This window comes from Tachysurus fulvidraco, chromosome 4 (assembly GCF_022655615.1).
Source record: "Tachysurus fulvidraco isolate hzauxx_2018 chromosome 4, HZAU_PFXX_2.0, whole genome shotgun sequence".
In the NCBI taxonomy this organism is placed as follows: Eukaryota; Metazoa; Chordata; class Actinopteri; order Siluriformes; family Bagridae; genus Tachysurus; species Tachysurus fulvidraco.
The window spans coordinates 11,550,258-11,573,942 of record NC_062521.1 but is presented as its reverse complement, the minus strand read 5'-3'; the positions used below and the strand labels follow the sequence as shown (position 1 = coordinate 11,573,942).

General features: G+C 36.1%; 3 protein-coding genes across 3 annotated transcripts; all 3 read left to right on the top strand.

Moving 5' to 3' along the window:
• The first annotated feature begins 322 nt into the window (after positions 1-322).
• On the top strand, positions 323-11,075 carry oga (O-GlcNAcase). The gene is made up of 16 exons (XM_027150083.2): positions 323-994; positions 1,253-1,304; positions 1,392-1,489; positions 1,590-1,720; positions 1,816-1,987; positions 2,093-2,191; positions 2,286-2,570; positions 2,909-3,067; positions 3,186-3,814; positions 4,306-4,480; positions 7,493-7,578; positions 8,557-8,661; positions 8,933-9,024; positions 9,188-9,380; positions 9,479-9,638; positions 9,809-11,075. The coding sequence occupies exons 1-16, from the start codon at positions 832-834 to the stop codon at positions 9,943-9,945; spliced, it is 2,736 nt and encodes a 911-aa protein (XP_027005884.1). The 5' UTR covers positions 323-831; the 3' UTR covers positions 9,946-11,075.
• Positions 11,076-11,879: 804 nt separating this feature from the next.
• Positions 11,880-17,501, top strand: npm3 (nucleophosmin/nucleoplasmin, 3). Its single transcript, XM_027150084.2, has 5 exons — positions 11,880-12,054; positions 12,409-12,494; positions 12,871-12,990; positions 13,466-13,559; positions 16,545-17,501. Exons 1-5 carry the CDS (start codon positions 11,982-11,984, stop codon positions 16,649-16,651), a joined length of 480 nt encoding a protein of 159 aa, XP_027005885.2. The 5' UTR covers positions 11,880-11,981; the 3' UTR covers positions 16,652-17,501.
• A 970-nt stretch (positions 17,502-18,471) lies between these two features.
• On the top strand, positions 18,472-23,180 carry arl3a (ADP ribosylation factor like GTPase 3a). Its single transcript, XM_027150068.2, has 6 exons — positions 18,472-18,626; positions 19,703-19,846; positions 21,002-21,118; positions 21,307-21,357; positions 21,592-21,777; positions 21,884-23,180. The coding sequence occupies exons 1-6, from the start codon at positions 18,624-18,626 to the stop codon at positions 21,929-21,931; spliced, it is 549 nt and encodes a 182-aa protein (XP_027005869.1). The 5' UTR covers positions 18,472-18,623; the 3' UTR covers positions 21,932-23,180.
• The last annotated feature ends 505 nt before the right edge of the window (positions 23,181-23,685 follow it).

Below are 23,685 nucleotides of genomic sequence, written 5' to 3'. Positions count from 1 at the left end.
TAATTAATTTCCCCTGAGAGACTTTTATGAAAACAAAATCACAACACAGATATTTACAAGCAGAAGATGGCCACATTGTTCAGTTTCCGGTTTGAACAATTTATACATTTTTATCCTTCACACTGACAAAATATTTATTTATTCTTTTACTTAAGTTTATTTGAATGTCTTTTGCTCACACGTACATATTTAAGCAGGCACTAATAACCAATATAATCACATTAGCATAGTCTGTAAGTGTACCATCTTGTTCTTTTTTTGAACGTCTTTGATAAAGCTTTCTGTTTTTGACTTGTTAAACCGGCTGTGACTGGTTCGAACTGGCGCATTGAGTATGCGCAGTGAGTGTAAACAGGAAGAGAAGAATAAGACTCTTAACGAACGAGACGTGAGAAATAATACGTGGCTACTGTTTATTTATTTTTCGTTAATTAGCTGGTTACGTTTATCTACACGACATTTATTTAATCGTACGCAATATGTGTCCTACATCGGAACAGTGAAAACAAGGTCTGCCAGAGGAAAGAGATAGTTAGCGTTAATGCTCCGTTATCTAGCTAATAGCTAACGGCTCTGACAGGATTTTGACGCTTTGGTAAATCTCGTTAACTAAATGGCTACATAAACAGTTGCGTGAACGGAAAAGACTTCTTATAAATATTGCTAGATTGCCATAGTTACAGAGTGACTTTAAAATTGTATTTTTATAGCCGACGCTATGGCCCACTAACATAACCGCAACCTAATATATAGCTAGCAAAGTTAGCCACTTATCAGAAAAAAAGACGTTTTCACTATTTAGCGACGTTTTTGCATTAGCTGCTCGTGGAAATGGTTCAGAAAGATAAATTAGTGGACTTGTCCCAGTCGGACCCTGAGCCGTGCCCAGTCGGGACGGAGGTCGGTGTGGTGGAGGTCCAGAGCTCGGGGGAAGAACACAGGGTCGTGGCTGAGAGAACAGGCCGCAGGAAATTCATCAGCGGTGTTGTTGAGGGTCAGTTCACAATTCTGTGTAGCTTTGTTAACGCGCATGGATTGTATTTCTGACAGCTAACACTAAGTAATTATGTTCACCGAGCGGAGTTTCTTTCTTCGCGGACGTTTTTAATTAATTTGCATCATTAACTTGAATGTGATGCAGAGTGCTAGTGTTGTGAATGGCTTTGAAATGATTTGCCAGCACGGTTACCATCTTACCGAGGTTGGAATGTGTGAAGAGTGTGTGAAAAACTGTCTCCCCTGTTCTTACTAGGCTTTTATGGTCGACCATGGACAATGGAACAAAGAAAAGAGTTATTTCGGAGGTACTTTCCCCTGACCAGTAATATATACTTCATATTAACTGGATGGGTTGAACTCTGATTTATACAAGGCCGTTTTGTCATTTCCAGACAGCAGAAATGGGGATTAAACACCTATCTGTATGCACCTAAAGACGACTACAAACATAGAATGTTCTGGAGAGAGATGTACTCTGTGGAGGAAGCAGGTAAAATTTATCATCGGAGGACAAAAACCTAGAATGGTGCCTAAAAGATTAGTGATGTGCTGTAAATTGGTTATATAATTTTGTCATCTTTCTTTTACAGAACAACTTATGATACTGATCAGTTCTGCAAAAGAGCATGGAATTGAGTTTATTTATGCCATTTCACCTGGCCTGGACATAACATTTTCAAACCAGAAGGAGATTTCTACTCTGAAAAGAAAATTAGACCAAGTAAATGGTTTTACCATATTTTATAATATATATATTTTTTAAAACAGTAAACCTTTCCCCCCCCACATCTCTCTAATACTTTATTGTTCATACAGGTCTCTCATTTTGGATGCAAATCATTTGCTGTACTTTTCGATGATATTGATCACAACATGTGTCCAGCTGACAAAGAAGTATTTAGTTCATTTGCACATGCACAAGTTTCTATTACCAACGAGATCTACCAGTATTTGGGAGAGCCTGAAACATTTTTGTTTTGCCCCACAGGTAAAATAAATGATTCTTACTCTTTACTTTCTGTGCAAAAGGCTCTTTTGTTATGTCTGTTTTGTTTGCTTAACTTTTTTTTATAACTTTTTTTGTACTTTTTAGAATATTGTGGAACGTTTTGTTATCCAAACGTGGCCCAGTCTCCTTATCTGCGTACTGTTGGTGAAAAGCTCCTGCCTGGCATTGATGTTTTGTGGACGGGTATGATTTTGTCCGATGAGTAAGATACACGTTTAAAATGTGGAATGGTTTGTATTTCGTTGCTTACCTTAGTGTCCTGTTTGTTTGTTTTAAGGTCCAAAAGTAGTTTCTAAAGAAATAACGGTAGAGTCTATTGAAGAGGTGACAAAAATCCTGAGGAGACCTCCAGTCATCTGGGACAATATTCATGCCAATGACTATGATCAGAAGCGGTTGTTTCTTGGCCCTTATAAAGGCAGGTCCACAGAACTGATCCCTAGGCTAAAAGGAGTCCTCACCAACCCCAACTGTGAATTTGAGACCAACTTTGTGGCTATTCACACATTAGCAACATGGTATAAGTCTAATATGAATGGAGTGAGAAAGGATGTTGTCATGAGTAAGTATTATAACTAAGTTATTTAACTCTTTATTCTGGGATGTTTTGTAGTCTTGACACATTACATTGAATTTTCTATGATTTTTCCATAAAATACCTCAAAGTTTTTGTTGCTGGCAACATGTAGGTGTTGCTAGAATTAAAGTTCATTGGACAGATTGTTGGTTGAGTTTTAGCTATGTGGTCTTGCATGACAAACAGTATGAATAGTTTTTGTGTGTGTGCGTGCAAAAATACTTTGCTTTTCCTAACATGTCTTTTTATTTAAAATGAAATATTTTATTTACATTTCTATTTGATCAAAGGGAACATACTCATTATCTTGTGTGTTTTTGCAGCGGACAGTGAAGACAGTACAGTGTCCATTCAAATAAAATTGGAGAATGAAGGAAGTGATGAGGAGTTGGAGACAGACGTACTTTATAGTCCACAGATTGCCCTTAAACTGGCTCTTACTGAGTGGCTCAGCGAGTTTGTAGTATCTCACCAGTACAACAGTAATTGCCTTTATTTGACTATAGTTAAATGTATTATTTTTTTTAATATTGGATATTCTGTCTACAGTGATTTTTAGTGGGTTAGTCTGTATGTTGCTCACTCCAGCTATTTTGGCAGGTCGTCAGGGAACTCTCGGTGGTCCGAAGAGTGCCACCATTGATGTGCCTTCTATGACTACTCCCACTCTAGGATCGTCCACTATAGTAACCACAGTTTTCCAACAGCCCATTATGAGCCCTGCTGCTCCTCTCAGTGAGGAACCACACACCCTGCACAAAGAGGAGGAGGAAGTGGAGGTGGAAGTAGAGAAGAAGGATTCAGATGAAGAGCCCATGGAGATGGTTTTAGAAAAACAAGATGAAGTAGAGGATGCCAAGAATGTCAATCAGATCCTCACAAAAATTGTTAAAGCTGCTATGACTGAGGAGCTCAAACCCATGGACACTGATAAGGAGAGCATATCAAAGACTCCAGAGATGTCAGTTCAGGAGGACTCCAGCAGTGACATTGCACCCATGCAGACTGATGAGCAGCTTAATAAAGAAATGTTTGTTCCAGGGCCTGATGAGAAACCTCTTTACACAGCTGAGGCACTCACATTGGAGGACCTGTCTCTGTTGGCAGAACTGTTCTACTTGCCATATGAACATGGTCCTAAAGCAGTGCAGATGCTCAAAGAGTTCAACTGGCTCAGGGCTAACACCAGCATTGTTAGTGTAAACTCCAAATGCAAGGACTCTGAGAAAGTAAGTGTTATAATACAGGACCTTTTATTGTACTGTTTGACTAGAAGTTTACTTTACATAAACTTATCCATCTCTTATATTTAGAGCACATCACTGTGTAAGTTTTTAACATTTGGTGATCCCAAATATATAATTTTTTTCTTTTACCTCTATAATGAACACAAAGAAAATGTCACTACATAATAAATACATTTTTGTTTATTTTGATCATTTTTTGCCAATTTAAAAATTTGTCATTGTTGTGTTGTATCATAGTTGATCAGTTTTCTATTACATTTGTGGTCATTAACTGAGCATCATTTTTGTATCAAGTGAATGGAAATGGGATAGATACAGGAAGTACAGTGTATCAAAATGGAGGAAATGCAGCCTCTGGTCTAACCACTTGGTGGTGCTTTTAAAAATGTCTCATTGTAAAGAGTAATTGTTCTTTTTGTAACAGTTTCTAAAATGTTTGCTTTATATTGACTTGAGGTTTGTGCTCTTGTCAGGTAACTGAGTGGCACACCAGAGCAGAAAATTTCGAGAAGATGTGTTGTGCTGTCATGCAGATGTTCACCCGACTCTCCAACTCTGCCAATCGAACCATTTTGTATGATTTGTATCCCTATATCTGGGATATAAAAAGTATCATCTCTATGGTGAAATCATTTGTCCAGTGGTTAGGTAGGTGTGACTTTTTCATAAATGGTTCTGTTGGGGATAATCTTACATTTAGTACACACAAGCTGTGGTTTAGCATCCATATCGAGACATTTTGTGTAGAATCAAGAATATAGAAAATCAGCAATGTATCTAAAACATATGGCAAACCTTTTTGATGTAACAAGGTATATAATCACTAGTCAATTGAAATCAACTTGTCATTTAGTTTACGGGAACACAAACATGCCTCATATGTTTCCTCAAATTATCTGCACCAATTTTCAAGGTTAAAATACTTAATACTTAAAAAAAAAAAAAAAAAACACCAACTTTAAACAATCTCATGACCATGTTGCTTTACTCTTTTATTTCGCCTTCATATTGTTTCACTGTTTTATATATTGTTTTTCTCCACTGACTGAATGCTGTCTTCAATGCTAGACTGCTCTCATTTGTTTTCCTGTTCAGCTTAATAAAGTAAGCTAAACAATAGTTTACCCTCACTGAACTTACCTGTATAAAAGTAGAGAATATAATTTATTTGGCCATGGTTTAGGTTGCCAGTGTCGGTCCTGCTGCTTGCTGTGTGTCCGATATGATTGTGCGTTAACTCAGCAACACCTGCTGGCATTTTTTTCGATCAAGGGCCTGATCGTGATGGAAAGTTGATTCTCTTATGCCCTAGCGCGCCGCGCATGCGAGCTTGTAAAGCGAGACAGTGGTGTAAGGCTATTCTGGTGCGATTTTAATTTTAGAACACTACAAGTTAATTGGAGCAAGACATTGATCAAATCACTGCAATGTAACATATATACACAAAATTGATGAATGCTTTACTCTAACTGTACTCATCTGAGCTGGGACAGTGTGCTTTACCAAGTGTGTCCACACTTAATTCTATTCATAAAGAAAAAAAACAGCTAGAAAATGCAATTTTAAATTAGAAAATGCTTTGCATTTTCATTCTTTTTTTTAAATATTTTTATTTATTTTTTTAGTTACTTTGGGAATCATTCATATGTGGACTATTTTTAATATGATCTATTATATGTTCTCCATTACTGAGATGTATGGTTAGAGTACTGGATTCACTTCTAATTTTTTGTATTTGTAAAATGGTGATTGAATAATTATAGCACCAGCATGGCCTGGGTTACCTTGGTAACCACATTTCATTCACAGGTTTCTGTCCAGCTATATGACAAAGCAACACAGCAGGCAGCAACCAAAAACTGGTCAAGCCTCATCTCAGTCCAAAAGAATCGTGGAAATACAAAAGATAACGTTTGCTGCAGCTCAGAAATGTCTTGAGGCATTTAATACAAAACAAATTTATTTCAAAACCAATGAACCTTTAATCTCTCTTTAAGTGTCTCTCTTAAAAAGAGATGTCAGTTTGTACCACTGGAAGCCTTAGGTCTTGCTTGTGTGGTGTAAGATTGTGCCCTCTTGACTGGATCTAAGCTTCTCTGCACAACCAGCCAAATTAAGTATGCCTGCAACCCGACTTTATCCTTAGCTGCTTGGTCCAATGCAGTGCAGATGGCAGTCAGTCAGCGCCTCACTGCTGTTGTCCTAAAATTACTTACTAACGAGCTCTTCTATTGTCTTTTCCCTTCATTATGCACAGATGGAAGAATCCTCAGCACAAGTTTCTACTGCTATTGGATGGACAGTGGACTATGAATGCACTGTGTTAGCATTATTAGAACGTTTTTGGGGCGGGTTTTTTCTTTTCTTACTGTTTTTTATATTAAGTAACATTTGCAAATGTTTTGAAAAAAAGAGTTATTTTAAATGAAGTCACATTTGCGCAGCGATAGTTGAAGGCATAAGTGCTAACCCCCAGATTTTTTTTTTCTGGCAGCTCTAACGTGATGATTGTTTCCATCAGTAGGCCTAATTGAGATGGCTGCACGACCAGCCACAAAGCACCACCTTAGGGGAATGTTTTTGTGTTCCTTGGCCTTATTTATTTTTATTATTAGATATTTTTTTATTTAATGTGAAGTTGTAGTTCTTAATGTATTTTATTCACTAATTAACTTCATTTTAACCGTCTGAATTCCCCTCAGATGGTGTGTGTTTGTGCTGTGTCCTGCCATTTCTTCAGAGGATGGGTGCTTAAGTATTTGTATGGAATCCAATTTAAATGGCAGCATGTTGTCACTTGTGTAATTGCTGCATTTGTCTTGTTACATGACTTTGCGTTTCAGTCTTTTTGCATTTGGTGGTCAGTGGTAAAATTTGGAGCAATTGTTTTTAATAACTATTTTATCAGAACAGGATAAAGGGATTAGGATTAGTTGTCAAAGTTTTCTCATAATGGGGGTTTGCTCTTTCAGAGGTTCTGCTCTTTTAAAAGGGTTCTGGTCTGCCTCTATATCAGTAAGGGTATTAAACCTAGGCTCTATTTTGAATTGCTTGAGCTGATAAATAGCGCTTGTCAGTCATGTGACAAGGCAGATGTAAATGTGACTTCAGACCAGTTGTAGAATTCAGAGGGGCTTCAACAGCTGAAGCTTAATTAATTACATGCAAGCCACTGATGTAGAAACAAAATCTCTAAACAAACTGTCATTAATTAAAGAGGAGCAGCTCATTAGATAGCTCATCATTCACAAAAAAACTTTTCTTCTGCATTATGGTAAATAAATAGTTACTTTGATATTAATATTGTTTAATAAATCTTAATTTAATAGTGAGCATTAGTTATTGCGTTTAACAGTCTATGATTTTAAGGACTTGCAGCACAGATCCTGATGATTGGTCTTGCATAGCATGTTTACATCAGAGATTGTCCCGTTATCAATCTAAGCTTTAGCTGCTTGAGCCCAAAAGATCCAGGTTTTAAGTGTTTTTTGTTTATATTTCGATAAACTATGTAATTTTAGTGCGCAAAAGTATTACCGTTTACTTTTTTCAATGGAGTGATATGGAAATAGATACCACTATACCCCATACCCCCCTTCCTCCTCATTTTGGCTGAAAGCCCCTCACATAACATTCTCCGCTTGGATCTGATCTCAACAGGGTGTCGTAGTCAGTCCTCAGCACAGTTCTTAAGTGGAGACCAAGAGCCCTGGGCCTTTAGGGGCGGTCTAGCGGGAGAGTTCCAGGTATCCTATATTGAATTCACAGCCAAATGTTAAAAATGGAGTTTTCATTTTGTTTCTGGTGTGCTTGCAGAATATTAAGGGTTGGTCTGTTGAAGGTGTGCTGACAGATACAACAAAATAGTTGAAGTAAATCACGTGCGTTTAACCAGAAGAATTATGCATTTGTGCTGAACTGTAATATACAAGGAATATGAATACCATTACAGACAGTTGTATGGATGGTAGTGTTTTCTGAAACAACCTAAATTTGGGTTTCTTTCAGCAACTGCCCAAAAGAGATGTGGCTTTTCCCTTTGCGCCTGCGATTGCGCAGCATGGCTAGGGTTTATTTTCATGACACCTTATTCCTTTGCAGGAAGCGCAAAAGTTATCTGCTGCGCCTGCAATACCGCGCTTAGGTGTGCGCCTGCGAGTTCGCCTGCGGAAAGCTCCATGAGCAAATAAAATTAAATAATTTTAAAATTAAATAATCTTTAACGCTTAGGTTAGTAATTTTAAAGTGATTTCACATTTACAACTATAGTATGAAGTATAAATGACATTTTTCTCTCATATTTGGTCATGGAGTTTTTGCTTGATGTGTGCCCACATCATTCATTTTCTCTACAGGAATTGCGCAGCGATGCCTTACTGTGGGAAAGGGGCATCTCCTTTAGCCAGTTAAGCCTTTCTCAGACCAAGCCTGCAGTCATATGGTCCATTGAGTATTTGCTTTTGGTTTCTTTCAAAAAACATGAAAAATGCACAGAAAGGTATTTAACTTATGCTGTTTACCTGCTCTTGCTGATCACTGACCAACCAAAAGAGCCAATTTTAAACATTACTATCATGCCAGCATTTGGTTGCTGTTGCACTCTTGCGTGTCAGGTTGGTTCAGCAGGGGCAGAGGAACTCAGAAAGCTAAATCTGATTGAAAATCTGCTCAGTCATGCACTTAAAGCAGGTCAAGTACTGATGGTTTTTCATTGATCTTCACAGCGACTCTTGCCAATAGATGGGGCAAACGACCTTTTCTTTCAGCCACCACCATCAATGCCAACTTCCAAAATCTATTCCATAAGGCCTTACTTTCCTAAAGATGAAGTAAGTGATGAATTTGTGGCCTTTTACATTTTGTAAGACATCCCACATTATTCACCGTATTGAATTGCCCAAATGCAGAAAGATCAATATCATGATAATTGTGAATTAATTGTCTCTTATGATTTTATACTTGTTGAATAGGTTTGTATTCCCAGTGTTTTTAATTTAATTTAATTTGCAGGACTATTAATTCATTATGCTAAATCAGTATACTCTTTTGTCTCTTAGCCTTCAGAAACTTTATACACTTTGTGTGTGATTGCCTTCTTAGGCTGCTGTCTATAAGATCTGCAAGGAAATGTACACAGAGGGATGTGAGGATATTCCTTTTTCTGACCAGGAACCAGACCTTATTGGGGACAGGTAACGAATGGATAATTTGTATAATCATTAAATCTAACCAAATTCTTTGATATCAATAAGTAGTATCCCAATTGTACAATTCACTTAGTTCACAAATCAATATTTCTGCTTGTTAGCTGTATTTACTAGCTGTGTCTCATATACTGCTGGGTTGTTACATCAGGTTAGTAGGAGGGTTTTTGACACTCAGCCCAGACTATGGCTTTGTCCTGGAGGATGAAGAGGGGATCTGTGGCTATGCCTTAGGCACAGTGGACGTCAAGCCCTTTTTTAAGAATTGCAAGATGAACTGGATTCCATTCATGCAAGAAAAGTATAATAAGCCTGATTCAGAGAAGGATCTGTCTGAGGCAGAGGTAAGAAATGGTCCGCCAAACCCATTTTTACCATGTATAGCCAGTCACCTTAAACGCACAGCACTATGAATGGTTGTTTCTGTTTTTTTGTCCTGCAGAAAATGATGCTAAGCTTTCATGAGGAAGAGGACAATTTGCCAGACTCATTTCTTAGTAACTTCCCCTCACTCATAAAGGTGGACATTCATGCCAAAGTAACAGACCCCAGTGTGGCCAAAAGCATGATGGGCTGTCTCCTTTCATCCTTGAAGGAAAATGGTATGGGCTGTTATTGTGTCCAAGTGTATGTTTTTCAAGTAGAATCTTACTTCCTGTTCTTGGACTCCTGTTCTACAACTGCCTAAACCCTCTTATGGAGATTTAAAGTTAAAATGTACCAGTTTTAATGTCTTCTTATGATTATATCTTTTTACTGTTTTTTATTTCAGGCTCTCATGGTGCCTTTTGTGAGGTCCGGCAGATCGACAAACGGATGTTGGACTTCTATGGCAAACTTGGCTGCTTTGAAGTAGCCAAAATGGAGGGCTTTCCAAAAGATGTAATTATAATGGGAAGGAGTTTGTGAAAGGGAGTCATGTGGAAGCCTATTGCCCTCAAAAGAACTTGTACAAAGCTACAGTGTCTGCATGAAAGACCTGGGGTGTGTCTTACTACCTGTAACAGTGTACACATTGGTACCATTGGTTGCACTCATTATGTGCTCTTCAGAAATATCTGAAAGTGTTTAAGTAACTTATGTTGTAGCTGATGGTTGCTCTACATTACAAATCAGAGGGGTATGTGTGTGTGTTTATTTTATTCTTTTTTTTCTTCAATGAGACCCTCCTTGGTCTTAAACTGTTTGAGCTGGCCACATACCATTTAGCTCATTACACACGTAGATGGTTACGTTGAAGACACATTCACTATAATGCAGGTTTGACTGAGTGTAAAGTGCAACATAATTAGCAGATTAAACGAGAAAAAATTCCATGCCTTTTTTTACTTTTATTTTTCAAGCTTATATTCAGCTGTACTCTGGACGTTAGATATCAGCTACTTTGTTTGGTTTTCCAGCCACAAACTCTTAAAGCAGCATTAGAATTTTCACAGCATCTACCTTTGGATGTTTTCCGAGAATCGATCAATTGGAATTTGCTAAGAATGCACATATAAGGAACTTGTATGTCCTTATAATTGCATGGACATTTCTTTTTGCTTCAGTGTAAGGCAGTGTAATATGTGTATCTTGATGATACAGCTGTGTTTTGGTCTGTTGACTTCAGTGTTTTGCGACTTAATTTTAAGGGACTCCGACCCCCACACCACCCCTGCTGGAACAGTATAAGGTTATGTCAGTTGTATATTATCCAGTCTCAACAAAAATGTAAAGTAATCAAAACTTTAAAAAAAAAATACAGATTGATTTAGATACATGCTTTTTTATTTTTATTTTATATATGTTTTTTTTTTTTTGTATGAAAAATAATTTAAAAAGTTCTACAGATTTTGACATTTCAGTTGTTTGCAAGTGAATGCCTAAGGCATCAAACACAAATTTTAGCTATAAAAGAGACTGGGGCTTCAATCAGAGTGTTTTGTTTTGGGTTTTTTTCTTCCCCCCTGTGTCTGACTGGTTTATTAGTAGCAAGCACTCGCGCCTTTTTTTTTTTCCCCTCCCATGTTTAAGCCAGTTCCGTTTACATACATGGTATTCTCACAATTATTAGGCTGTCTAAATACAGATATAGCAGAGTAACATCTGATATAACCTTTTATTTGTGCTTCCCTGTCCCCAAATGCCTTGAATAGTAATTTGCTTTTCCATGTTTTATTGCAATATTCGGTTTAATGAGCTTGAGATTGCATTCATGTGGAAAGGGCTTCATTCAAAGGTATAAATACATTTAAAAAATTTCTGTAATTCAAGTTGTAATTATGAATATGTATGTAATATAGTTGTACTTTCTGTAAGGTTTCTTTGTAACTAAGATGGTTCGTTACAATAAAGTATGTTTAAAAAAGGTAGATGTTTTATTGCTGGTAATGTCAACATAATTTGTTAATTCTCATATGTTGCTAGATTAATACAATCATTTCTTTGGTGAAAAGGTTTGCAGCAAATATCCAAAGTTAAAGTTCTAACACAGTGTGAAAAGCTCTGGGACCCCAATAGAAAATCACTTCAAATTGTTTGTAATCATGAAGGAGTTACTCTTCCATCTGGGTAATGTCTTTTATTTAATCCTCCAGGTTGATAGATATTTTATGGATGTATATTTATTCTGTATTGTTTATATTATTTGATTTATTTAAATTTCGATGTTTTGTATTATTATTGTTTCTTCTTATGGCCTAAGATAAAGTCACAAAAACGAACGAAATTTAAAAGGATAGAATAGATAAATGTTCTATATTCTATACATAGAAACAGAACAATAACCAATGAAATAGCTTGTAAAAAAAACTAAAATACAATAAATAAATAAATAAATGCTCGAGCTAGTGACGTCATATTCCCTGCGACTGGCTCAGTGTACTCGTCACGTGTTTTGAGGCTCACTTGGACATTTGCGTTATTAACGTTCAGTTCAGTTGAATTGTCTTTGTGTATTAAAAACCATGGCTTTTTTAGAGGACGAGAGCTTAATAGGCCTAAATGGTGCACATTCACGACTGGAAAGTTATGTGTTTAGTAAGTCGAGTTTCCATCGTTTTATTGTGTAGCTAAGTGTTAGCTTGCTAGCGAACACGTGGACTACAAAATATATACATCTCTTTATACGAGCACTGAAAAGTCCAGTTTGGGTGGAGAGAAACTTTCAGAATTAAGGAATAAAACACCTTAGAAGTTTTAACAAGAATCAGCAAAAGAGAGATTTATATATAGGAGCTCGAATTATACATTTATAACTTTATATCTGTATAAAATATACAGTTAATTTTGTGCTATAAGTAATAACATACTTTGCTGTAGTAAGAAATTCGAGTCAGATGTTTTTCAGTAAGATTGTTTTTATTTACAATAAACTGTGTTGTTCTCCTGAAGGCTGTGAATTATCCTCTGAGGTACCTTTCTACACTTTTCAAGCAGACGAGGAAGAAGATTTGGAGCATTTTTTAGAACTCCGTACGGTGAGTAGCAGTAATTTGTATGATATATATATATAGGTTGATATTGATATTTATGGTGGTATTTGTACTGTATTGCTTATATTATTTGATTTGTTATTTAAAGTTAAATTTATAGTTTATAATAGTTTAAATTTATAGTTTAGTATAGTTTAAGTTCTTATGGCCTAAATTTAAAATGATAGAATAAATAAATATATATGTATAGAAACAGAACAATTATCAATGAATACAACTGGCCATACACACACACATGTGTATATATATGTGTGTGTAATATATATATACATACATACACACACACACACACACAGTATTTGCGTGTGTACCAAAATGCATAGATGTCCTCTTCACTCTCGCTTCTATCCCCCTGCTGTAGATCTGCCTTGGTGAAGGGGCTAAAGAGGAGAACAATGTGGTGGAGGTGACTGCTATGAATCACAGAGGAAAAAAGATTTCAGTCCCATTAGCAAACCTCCACATATCATGTCTTCCAATGGTAATGTAATTTTAGTGAATGTATTTTACATGTTTGTTTAAGGATAAACACTCTGTTGCCATTACTGTTTTCTCTAAAGGCTGCGTGTACAAACAATCACAGAGCATCTCTAGTTTGTGCTAGAACAACTTTCAATTAAATGAGCCAAATTTGTATTCCGATAAACGGTATAATGTTTCCTAGATTTGTATTTTATTTTGTCCTGGATAAGTAATGCCTCGGTGATTAATTATTTAGATTATGGTTACATTCATGTACACTGTATGGACACATGACCATCACTGAGGATGTTCTGCGAGCACATACATGTGTGATCGTCAAGTGTCCAAATACTTATGGACATGTATACTTACAATTAAACATTCCAGCCACAATATTGTACACACACAAACTTTGCATTTTGTTTGTCTGACCATAACTATAAGCCAGACTTAAGCTGTTCATATTAAGCATTTTGTTGTAATATCTATTACAGGTAAGCCTGGGAGAATTTGAGTTGATGGCACCTGTAACGCTACGCCTGAAATCAGGAACTGGGCCAGTGACAGTTAGTGGATTACACCTAGTTGGTAAGTTGAGTCCAAGTCCATCTCTTGATGCATTTAATTTCTTCAATTGCATTGAACTGAAACATATATTTTATTTGTGATTTGTCGTGCAGCTATAACGCCTGTAACAAACATAACCAATATATATAATGCTTATGTAATTATAAATAAATATTAACCAAAAATTTTGATGGAAGAATTTTTAATATTTTGGCGTATATACACACAAATTTTAGGAATTACAAATATTTTTTCATTCTTCCTCCATTTTCACCCGCTTCAGTGTAGTTGACTGATACGTTTTATGGCCAGTTGTATTCTTTTTTTTCTCTCTCTCTCTCTCTTTCTCATTATTTCATGAGAGATTAATGCAATAAAAGAAGTACCACACAGTACTCGGTTTCAGACATTAGGCAGTCATTGAGAGAGGATTTCATCCAGAAATTAAAAAAAATAATCCTTATATTTATTATAATGTTAGTTTGTATACTTACTTTTGAACTAGTGAAACTGGAAGGACTGTGTATATATGTATATAAAAAATAATAAAAAAATTATTTCTAAATGGTGAATACAATATTACATTTTTTTGTTAAATCCCTTGAATTATAGCTGAAAATCTACACTTTTAATAACTTTTTTTTATTGTCTTTGTACACCACCACAGTGGATTTAAAATAAAGCAAAGTAATTGCATCACTGTCCAAATATTTATGCATGTGTTTACATGTTGATAATGTACCACTTTTGGGTTTTGTTTGGTTTAGCATTTAGAACTTTGAAATTACTGCTAGTTTAGGACTAAGCTTAATTAAATAAGTCACTGATTACAGTGCAGTTCCCATGACAGGATTCTACATAGTTTTTGCTACTATGGAGTATGACGGTGTAACTAGTGTTTCTCAGTCGCCGGGGAAGGACTGATGCTTTTTGTTTCAAACTCTAACCTCAATTCATGGCAGTCAAATTCAAAATAAAGTAAAATGCATGAATGAACCTAAAAACAGTACTTGTCAAAATAAAAATGGTTTATCTATTTTAAAACTTAATTTTTAATTGATTCAAATAGCTTCACTTCTATTGTGGTGATTACTGCAGCCTAATTTTACATAATTCAAATTCTAATTGATATAAATGCCTCATAAATCTCATGATTGCCTTTACACAGACAACCTTTACCTTGTTTTAAGCAAAGAAGTTCAATATTGTTTTCTGATAATGTGTTTCTGGGAGTATGAAACATATAAACATAAACAACTCTGCTGAATAAACAGCGCAAGTTTCAACATGGGACATTTTCCAGGTTTTTAAGGACCTTTTTACACCTGGTCACTTCATGTGTTTTCTCTGATCCAATAGCTATCTGATTTTTTTTAAAACTGTTGCATTTACATTAGGCCACATAAATGCTTCTTGGTGAATCGGATATCAATCCGATCTTTCTACTCCCACCCAAAATGCAAATATATTTTATCTCATTTCTGGGGTAATTGAAATGGAACACGCTTTGGTGTGTGCGGTTTTCAGAATGCAATCAAAAAGAAGACGAAAAAACTTATGACGGTTATGCTACAAAAAAAACAGCATTTGATCATCGCGAGTGATGTACTTCCGTTTGGGAGGAGTATAGCGCTGACGTATGTGGCTTGAACAACCACATTCATTTACACCTGTCCAGTTTCATCTGAAATGCATCCCAGACCACCTCCTGAAGTGGTTTGGACGATCAGATTTATATCTGTCTCGAAAACGTTTTGGAGGGCATTTAGACCTGGTCTTTTTATGATGGGATAGCTATCCAATAACAGAAAACGCATGAAGTGACCAGATGTAAAAAGCCCCTGTTATCTCTGTGCTGGGAAGCGTCAGGAAGGGCCGATGGTCGAAAACCTCTGCCACACCAAGTGTGCAGACCAGGTGACCTGTGGCGACTCTGAACAACAGCAACAATGTTATACATGTTTCTCACATTGGCCACAAAGGAACAATTATGTATCAAATTATCCTCACATCAGAACATAAATTATACCATGACACCAACACCAGAGTGTGATGTAATGTGTTTCCCAAAGCTCATAGTTCTGTGCAGATTTTACCATGAAATGTTTTTACTGCAGACAAAATCAAATCTTACCTATCGACTTAATCGACTACAAACTAATCACTAATGAAATTCACTGTCATCTGTTTACCAGTTGATTGCTGTAGCTTTATATTGTATACTTAATAATTTTCACTTTTTATATTAAGTATTAATTATTTCTTCATCAGACAGGATGTTTTGTTTTTTGTTTTGTTTTTTATTGGAGTTTTTCATGTCAGTAATATTGAAAAGAACAAGGGAATGTATACAGATTTTTAGAAAATTCATCTAAAAATACTATAGTTGTAGACTGTACTTATTCATTTGGAAATAATTGTATAAAATAAGCTTATACACCATGCTGGTTGTTTATAAATCTAAAATTTTCTGAAATCTGCAGTTAAATACCAGTTTAGCCACTGCATCTTTGTTGTGTGTTTTTTTTTTGTTTGTTTGTTTGTTTGTTTGTAGACATCTTGCTATTCTGTGTGCTCTATTCTGCAATTTCTGGAGCTCGCTCCCAAGAATTTCACTCACCATGGCACATGTGCTGTGGTGATGTGACAATAAAGGTGACTTGACTTGACTTGCTCATCACTTGTTACTTGTCCTGGATCTAGGACTGATTCCTCTAAGCACATTTACTGATATTGATACATCCTTAAAGATGTAAGTCAGTTACAGAATTGGTATGCACCCATTATTTGGTGATTTTCATTGTGTAAGAACCCCTACTGGGAAGCCGGAGTGTTGGGGCGGTGATATTTGTGGAACAGCTTTGCAGAATGCTAAATTATGTGTTCTTGAAGATGTGGTGTGTACAGGGACGCTAGCTGTTTTTAATAGGGGTTGATAAATGAACTAATAATACACCTTTTTCTGTTTCAATAACTCACTATTTATTATCCCCCCTTTATATTCAGCTTCAGACAATGAAGAGCCAGAAGCATCTGATGAGGATGATGAGTCTGAGGAGGAAATGCCCGCTATAAAGCCAGCTAAAAAGAAGCAGAAACTCAACAGTTTATGAATTTGTCAGAAATTTTTATACAGTGTTCCATAAATTGTTTTCAGTACAATTACAATGGACTGTAGAGCAAAACAAAAAAATGTGAAGCTTGAAACTTTTTAAAGGAATTGTGTGGACTTGCTCCATGTACATTTTGTGCATAATGTGAAGTGTTTTTACAGTTAATTTGTTAAGTTCCAAATGCTTCGTTTGTGTAATACAAGCTGTTTTTGCTTGTCTTTTAGGATACATGGCATTTTTGGAACAAAACTATATTTCTTTGTGTTAAAGGTTTACTGTTTTTCATATGTTGAGGGACGGTTATTGTTCACCAAGAAATGCTTGTTTATATTGTTAATTAGCTTTAAAGTCGTTCACCAGCACTGAATCCTATAGCGGTTCAAGCGTTTGTTGCTGTTTTTTTTGTTTGTTTGTTTTATAAATGTGGTTTTGATGGTGTATTCCGTGTCGCTTGTTGAAACACAAAGGACTGCCATGATTTACCTATTTGTACATTTATAGAATTTGTTGAAATCTGTAGCAAAGGATTACTTTTTTTCTGTGCTCTGTTAAACATCAAACAACGATTACTATCATATTATCATTAAGAATGGCAATTTCTGTTCTTTTAACGCACTATATTTCTTTGTTAAGATAAATCAACACATTATGGATATAGACAATACAGTTAATTAAAAAAAAAGTGCATAAATAAAATAGTCTAGGTTTGTTTTAGCTAGAGAGAGCTGTTTTTGCAAGAGCAAACTGATTTTGTCGGTTATTCTTATATTCCTAGCTTTGTATTTTACAATATATGAAACATTAAAGGAGACTCAGTGCCGTTTTGCTGAGAAAGGAGATTGTACAAATACCTGTGTTCTAAGGTTTCATTATGATTTTGGTTTTGCTAGAACAAGGTCATACAGGCCAGCAGTTTTGGTTAATTTAATCAACCATTAGATTGGATTCGGTCATTAGGGGGTTAGTTTGCGTATTTCTTTAACTGCTGATCTCTTTGGATCTTCATGCACAAGTCTCTAGAGTTTCCTCAGAATGGTGAAATAAAGAAAAACAAACAGTTCTGCCTTCTTGAGAACGGTCATTGGCGAATGACCAGACTGGTTCAAGCCAACATAAAAATTACAGTACAACTGTATTTGGCAGAAGAGCATCTCAGAATGCACAACACATTGAACCATGAGTTTGATAAGCTACAACAGCAGAAGACCCTGTTGGGGTCCACTTCTGTCAGCCAAGAACAGAAAGATGGAGGTGTGGTGGGCACAGGATTACCAAAACTGGACGTTAGACTGGAAAAATTAGGAATGTGAATCCCTTCAGGGTCGCAATTAAAACATTTTCTAATGGCTATGTTTGTCAAAAGTCATCTCGAACAGGATCCATGAACATGACTGTGTTTTTCAGCAGCCTTCATATTAACCAGATCTGAATCCAGTACAAGAACTTTGGGATGTGTCAGAACAGAAGATTCACTGCATGAAGGTGCACCTGAAAAATCTGTAGGAATTGTTTGATGCAACAAGGACCACAATCTCAAATGAATGTTTACAACATCTTGTAGAATGACCACGAAAGTAGTGTTCCTAATAAAGTATTCAGTGTGTGTGTGTGTATATATATATATATATATATATATATATATATATATATATATATATATATATATATATATATATATATATATATATATGTATATATATATATTCATTTTGTGGATATGTGTGTGTATATATACGTGTGTGTGGATTGGTGAGGTGTGTGTACATGTGTGTGTGTGTGGGGGGGGGTGTTATATGTCTGTGTGTGTGGGGGGGGGGGGGGGTGTTATATGTCTGTGTGCGTGTGGATTATCTCCTGGACTCCACGCGCCCTCACACCGGATCTCCTCGGTGATCTCTGAACCGACTCAGCACGTTACGTCACTGTCTTCCTTAGTAACCCTCCTCGGCGTCTTCGGAGGAAAACCATCAACATGGTGCGTAGCGAATTCATTTGTTTATTAGTTTAATGTTCAACAGACCGGACCGAAATCACACGTACAGTTCACGCCGACCGAATGTTTCCACACGAATGTATGTACACGTTAAAGTGTTGTGTTTAAAGGCCCCGTTAGCTGACGTGACAAAATTAGGTCGCTAGCTAATGTGCTAACTAACGGATTTTGTGACTTAACTCGAGCCAGCTAGCGGTTTCTGTCTGTATTATGAGTGATCAATGAATAGGAAATACTGTAAAATATTATCGACTAACACTACTTTGTGTTTAGGTCTGAATCCAGTCTAAAACTGACCGTATTGTTTGCTGCTAATCCGAAAACTAAAACTAGTTACTGGTCTGACTTATTTATTAGTAGCTAAAATATCACCAACTCAATATGTCTGCTGAACTAGTTTTCAAGAAAACATTCAAATATATTATCCTGAGTCTTGTTGATTTCATCAGTTTTCCCAGACAACTTTTAAAGCTATTATTAGTATTATTACTAAACTAATAAACTGTTTTTACATTAGTATTATGTATGTTATCAGTGAACTGTGATGAGAAACCTGCATTACTTAAATGCTTTATTGTTGTTGTTGTTATAATAATAATAATAATAATAATAATAATAATAATTAAGTAAGCCTTTTCATCGCAGTTGAAAATTTCAGTGAACATTTAATCAGGTTGGAGGTAAGAATTATGACAAATTGTTATAAGTAGTCAGAAGAGAAACCAAGGTGTACAGTCTGTGATTGCAATTTCTCAATATTTTCATTTTGTGAGAAAGTCACACTTTTTCTCATCATTACATCTTACAGATGATTTGTTCTTGATTATTTGAGATTCAATTTCACTTTTAAGCAAGAGATAGATGTGGGATTTTTTTGGGTTGTTATTTCTGTATAAGCCGGTTTTGACTACTGGAAGGATCAGAGAACAGTTTTCAGTCTAATGCTTAAATGAAATATATCCTGCATTTAACTGTAGGTCTGTCCTTTTTGTTTCATTTCTGAAATCAGTCAGGTTTCGATTACATCTTGGTTTTTTTGTTTGTTTTTTATACTTCAGGGTTTATTATCAATTCTCCGAAAGCTGAAGAGCGCTCCAGACCAGGAGGTGCGCATCCTGCTCCTGGGACTCGACAATGGAGGAAAGACAACGCTACTCAAACAGCTGGCTTCTGAAGACATCAGCCACATAACTCCTACACAGGTACAGGGTTTAACTAGGGTGAAATGTGTCTGTACAAATAAATCGTGTTTTTCCTGCTCTAAAAGTTCTGTTCTGGTTTGGTAATTAAACTCATAAACCAGGTCAGGTGTGTTTGAATAGGGCAACCACAAAAATGTTTTGTGGTATATATTAAATTTAGATTTGACTGAACACCACCACAGGTGACAGGGCTATCAACAAAGCATAGCGTACCCTACATTCACCTTGCTGTATGCACACAGATCAAGGTTACATTTACAACATATTAGTAAAGGTTTGTGCAAACCAAACCAAACATAGTCACCAGATTTAAAGTGCTTTAGAAACACTGCTTTTCTTCATACTTGTGTGAGAATGATGATGATAAATCCCGACCACACGGATGATCTGCATTTTGTCACACCCACAAAACTCAGTAAAAAGGTAACGCTCACACACTTGATGAGTAAATGCCAAAGAGCATCTTTTTACAGTTAGAATTAAAACTTGACTCAGATCTATGGCAATAAAAATCTATATTATATAACAGTGTGGCAACTCTGAAAAGGACAACCTCTGGAGCCAAATTACAGAAAAAATCAATTAGTTTATATAAATTTTATGAGGTGAAAAGAAATTAGTTTGATTAACCCAGGTGATCATGAACACTAAAACACCATAAAGGAAAACTTTATTTTTCTTTATTTAATTTTATTTTAAATTCATATTTTTTAAGTCAATGTGAAGTTAATATGAAATGACCAGGTTTCACAATATGTTCATTAATTTTATGTGTGTAATTGAAATATAAGTACTAAGTTAAATTATTAGTGTAATCTGCATATGATATTGCTGTTAGTCATCGCAGTTTATATATGTAGTGCTTTTCTGGTAAATGTACACACTCACTTAGGAGCACGCAACTTTCACAAATAACACATTTCCTGTGTAAATGCCTACATAGATTATTTAAATTTAAAATCTCTTCACAGCTAGCTTTCTAAGTAAGGCACACTGAACACTTTTATATGCATTTGGGCAGTTTAGTGGTTTTATTTGGAATAAGGATGCACAGAAACATTTTGTGCCCCCTTTTTATTTCTCCTGCCCTATGGAAGAACATTTCCTTTTAATGAAATCGGCAAGTTTCTCTTTCATCTTTTTTTTTTCCACCAGGGCTTCAACATAAAGAGTGTGCAATCCCAGGGTTTCAAGTTAAATGTATGGGACATTGGAGGTCAGCGGAAGATCAGACCATACTGGAGAAACTATTTTGAAAACACTGATGTTCTTGTAAGTGTTTTAAGTGTGTTTTACCTTTTGCGGTTCTTAAAACTCAATGGATGTTCTTTTGCTTTGCAGGATGTAACCAATGAATGTGATTTAAATTTTAATATGCTCAAGCTAAACTTTGTCATGTCTGTGCTTGTCAGTGCTTCATGCCTGTGAACACTTTCTTAATAGAACTTTGTCTGGTTTAGATTTACGTCATAGACAGTGCAGATCGGAAGAGGTTTGAGGAAACAGGACAGGTGAGCATTTTAGTGTGCATGTTTGTGTGTACGTGAAATCAGGCGTCTGCACAAATATTCAGTGGAAGCATGTTATGGATAAGTAAATCAAAGCCTGTGTGTAATGTATATCTAGAGGCTGAACTGTTTATATTTTGATAAATAAGGAATTTCAAAATGTAATTTTACAGAAAGACAGGTGGTTAATAAAATCAACAGCAGTTACTGTGTGTTTCGTTGGGGTTTCATTCCCAGGAGCTAGCCGAGTTGCTGGATGAGGAGAAACTAAGCGGTGTCCCTGTCCTTATTTTTGCAAATAAACAAGACTTGCTCACCGCTGCACCAGCTTCAGAGATTGCAGAGGGTCTGAACCTGCACACCATTCGAGATCGCATGTGGCAGATCCAGTCCTGCTCTGCTCTCACAGGCGAGGGAGTCCAGGTACGAAAAATGTCTATGTTGTGCATAATCATTCCTCATTTCATGCCGTAGAACCCAATACTTTTTCAACATCTACAGTTATTTCTGCACAATTTGATTTGTTCAGGATGGCATGAATTGGGTGTGCAAGAATGTCACAGCAAAGAAGAAATAGAAGTTTATGTCATCCAGGCACTGCGTGAAGAAGCAAACACTGTGGAATATGTGGGATCTTCACCAGCTGGACCAGGTTGTCGAGGAATGATCTTTGTATTGTAGGCACCTGAGGATGCCTAGGACAAGACCCTTTAATCTCCCTGACACTAGTAAACATCCACCACATTTCATTGCAAGTTCTGTGCCGCAGTCCTCCCGGAACATCTGATCTACTGTTGTTTTACCTTTCAGTCTGAAGACTAACCAGTGCACCTATAATAACCACTACACCTAACCCAAGACTGCAGCTATTAAAACCCGACACTCCCAGCCATACGTTTTTGACAAGGCTCATCATGGATTTAGGCTGAGATCCTGATCGTTTTCTCGACACTGTGTTGTCTGAGGAGAGGCTTGTTACTTCATGTATTGCGGATTGATGATGTGCTATGAAGCTATCAAAAATGTATGTGCATGTGCGTACATGTATGTGTGCACGTAGAATGAGTGAAAGCTAGTTTTATAGACTGCAGGAATGTTTCTGGTCTAATATCAGTGAGATGTTGTTTGGCGTACATACTTATTTGCCCTGTCAGAGGGCACACACTTGAGTTTATTCATACACTGTTTTATATGTCAGTTATTTTAGATTTTTTAGTTCTTTATACTATTTCTTGCTTATTTCTGTTTGTGCTGTGTTGACTTCCAAAGAGCATTTTGCTGGTTTGTACAATAGTACCGAAAATAAAAAAAGAGTGTTTTAATGTTTTAATTTGGTTAATGATAGACGAGCATCAAGATAATCCAGAGTGTTGAAAACACAGTCCCTTCTAATTCAGGACAGGACTTGAATGAAACTGACAGGTGCCCTTGTAACAGGTTTAACAGGCTTAAGCATCTGGTTGTGGCAGTGGAGAGGTGCTTTGTATGTGAGTGTGTGTGTCCAATCTGATAACTCCTATAGAAAAGGAAGGAACTGACATGGTGGTGTTTTTGTTTGTTTGTCTGTCTGTCTGTGTTCTGGGACCAGGATTAGTGAATATTTTACTTTGTGTATTTTAACATTCCATTCATCAGGCCTCAGTACATCAGAACCTGATAACGGTTTATGACGGTACCTGCGTACATATCTTGTTACTGTACATCGTTTTCCTTTATTCTTTCAAATACTCCAGTGTAAATGATTGTAAGGATTTTACAGAATATTTTATGAAACTTTCTAGAGGATAGTCATGTCAGCATAATAAACATATTGAAACACCAACAAATCATGACTTAGACATTGTCTTTTCTTTTTTTTGTTTCATAATGAAAAGGGAAGTTACTATAAATATGGTGATCTATCCTATTCTATACCTCAGTCTTATTTTTCTGTAAATATCTATTTGTTTTGCAGCAGTTGAGTATAAGAATGCAAGCCTTCTTTCTTTGTGTTAGATCTTGTATTGTACCAAATGTGAGCTTGTGTTAGTTTTAGGAACGTGTAGGAGGCTGGTAAAATTGAATGCAACCCACATGCTTGTAAGGTGGGCCTGACATGAAAAAAACATTTACCTACTTCAAACACAAGATTCTCACATAGCTGAATTATTAGCAGCCATTTATTTGATCGCTTCAACCTGAAGTGAAGCAGTACCAGAGCTAAACTTTTATTTGATATAAATTCAATTAAAATTCAGATTTCAATTTATTTTCATGGTGCCAAAACAATTGATTTTTCTTTTATTTTCTTCATCCAAGATACACTATATGACCAAAAGTATCTGTGGATAC

Bases quoted from the DNA above. Each gene is read 5' to 3' on its own strand.
- oga (XM_027150083.2), top strand. From the start codon at position 832: ATGGTTCAGAAAGATAAATTAGTGGACTTGTCCCAGTCGGACCCTGAG. The intron at 3,068-3,185 runs GTAATTGCCTTT...CTATTTTGGCAG, and splicing joins AGTATCTCACCAGTACAACA to GTCGTCAGGGAACTCTCGGT. The intron at 9,639-9,808 runs GTATGGGCTGTT...TTTTTATTTCAG, and splicing joins TTCATCCTTGAAGGAAAATG to GCTCTCATGGTGCCTTTTGT.
- npm3 (XM_027150084.2), top strand. From the start codon at position 11,982: ATGGCTTTTTTAGAGGACGAGAGCTTAATAGGCCTAAATGGTGCACAT. The intron at 12,991-13,465 runs GTAATGTAATTT...TATCTATTACAG, and splicing joins ACATATCATGTCTTCCAATG to GTAAGCCTGGGAGAATTTGA. The intron at 13,560-16,544 runs GTAAGTTGAGTC...CTTTATATTCAG, and splicing joins TAGTGGATTACACCTAGTTG to CTTCAGACAATGAAGAGCCA.
- arl3a (XM_027150068.2), top strand. The intron at 19,847-21,001 runs GTACAGGGTTTA...TTTTTCCACCAG, and splicing joins GCCACATAACTCCTACACAG to GGCTTCAACATAAAGAGTGT. The intron at 21,119-21,306 runs GTAAGTGTTTTA...TGTCTGGTTTAG, and splicing joins TTGAAAACACTGATGTTCTT to ATTTACGTCATAGACAGTGC.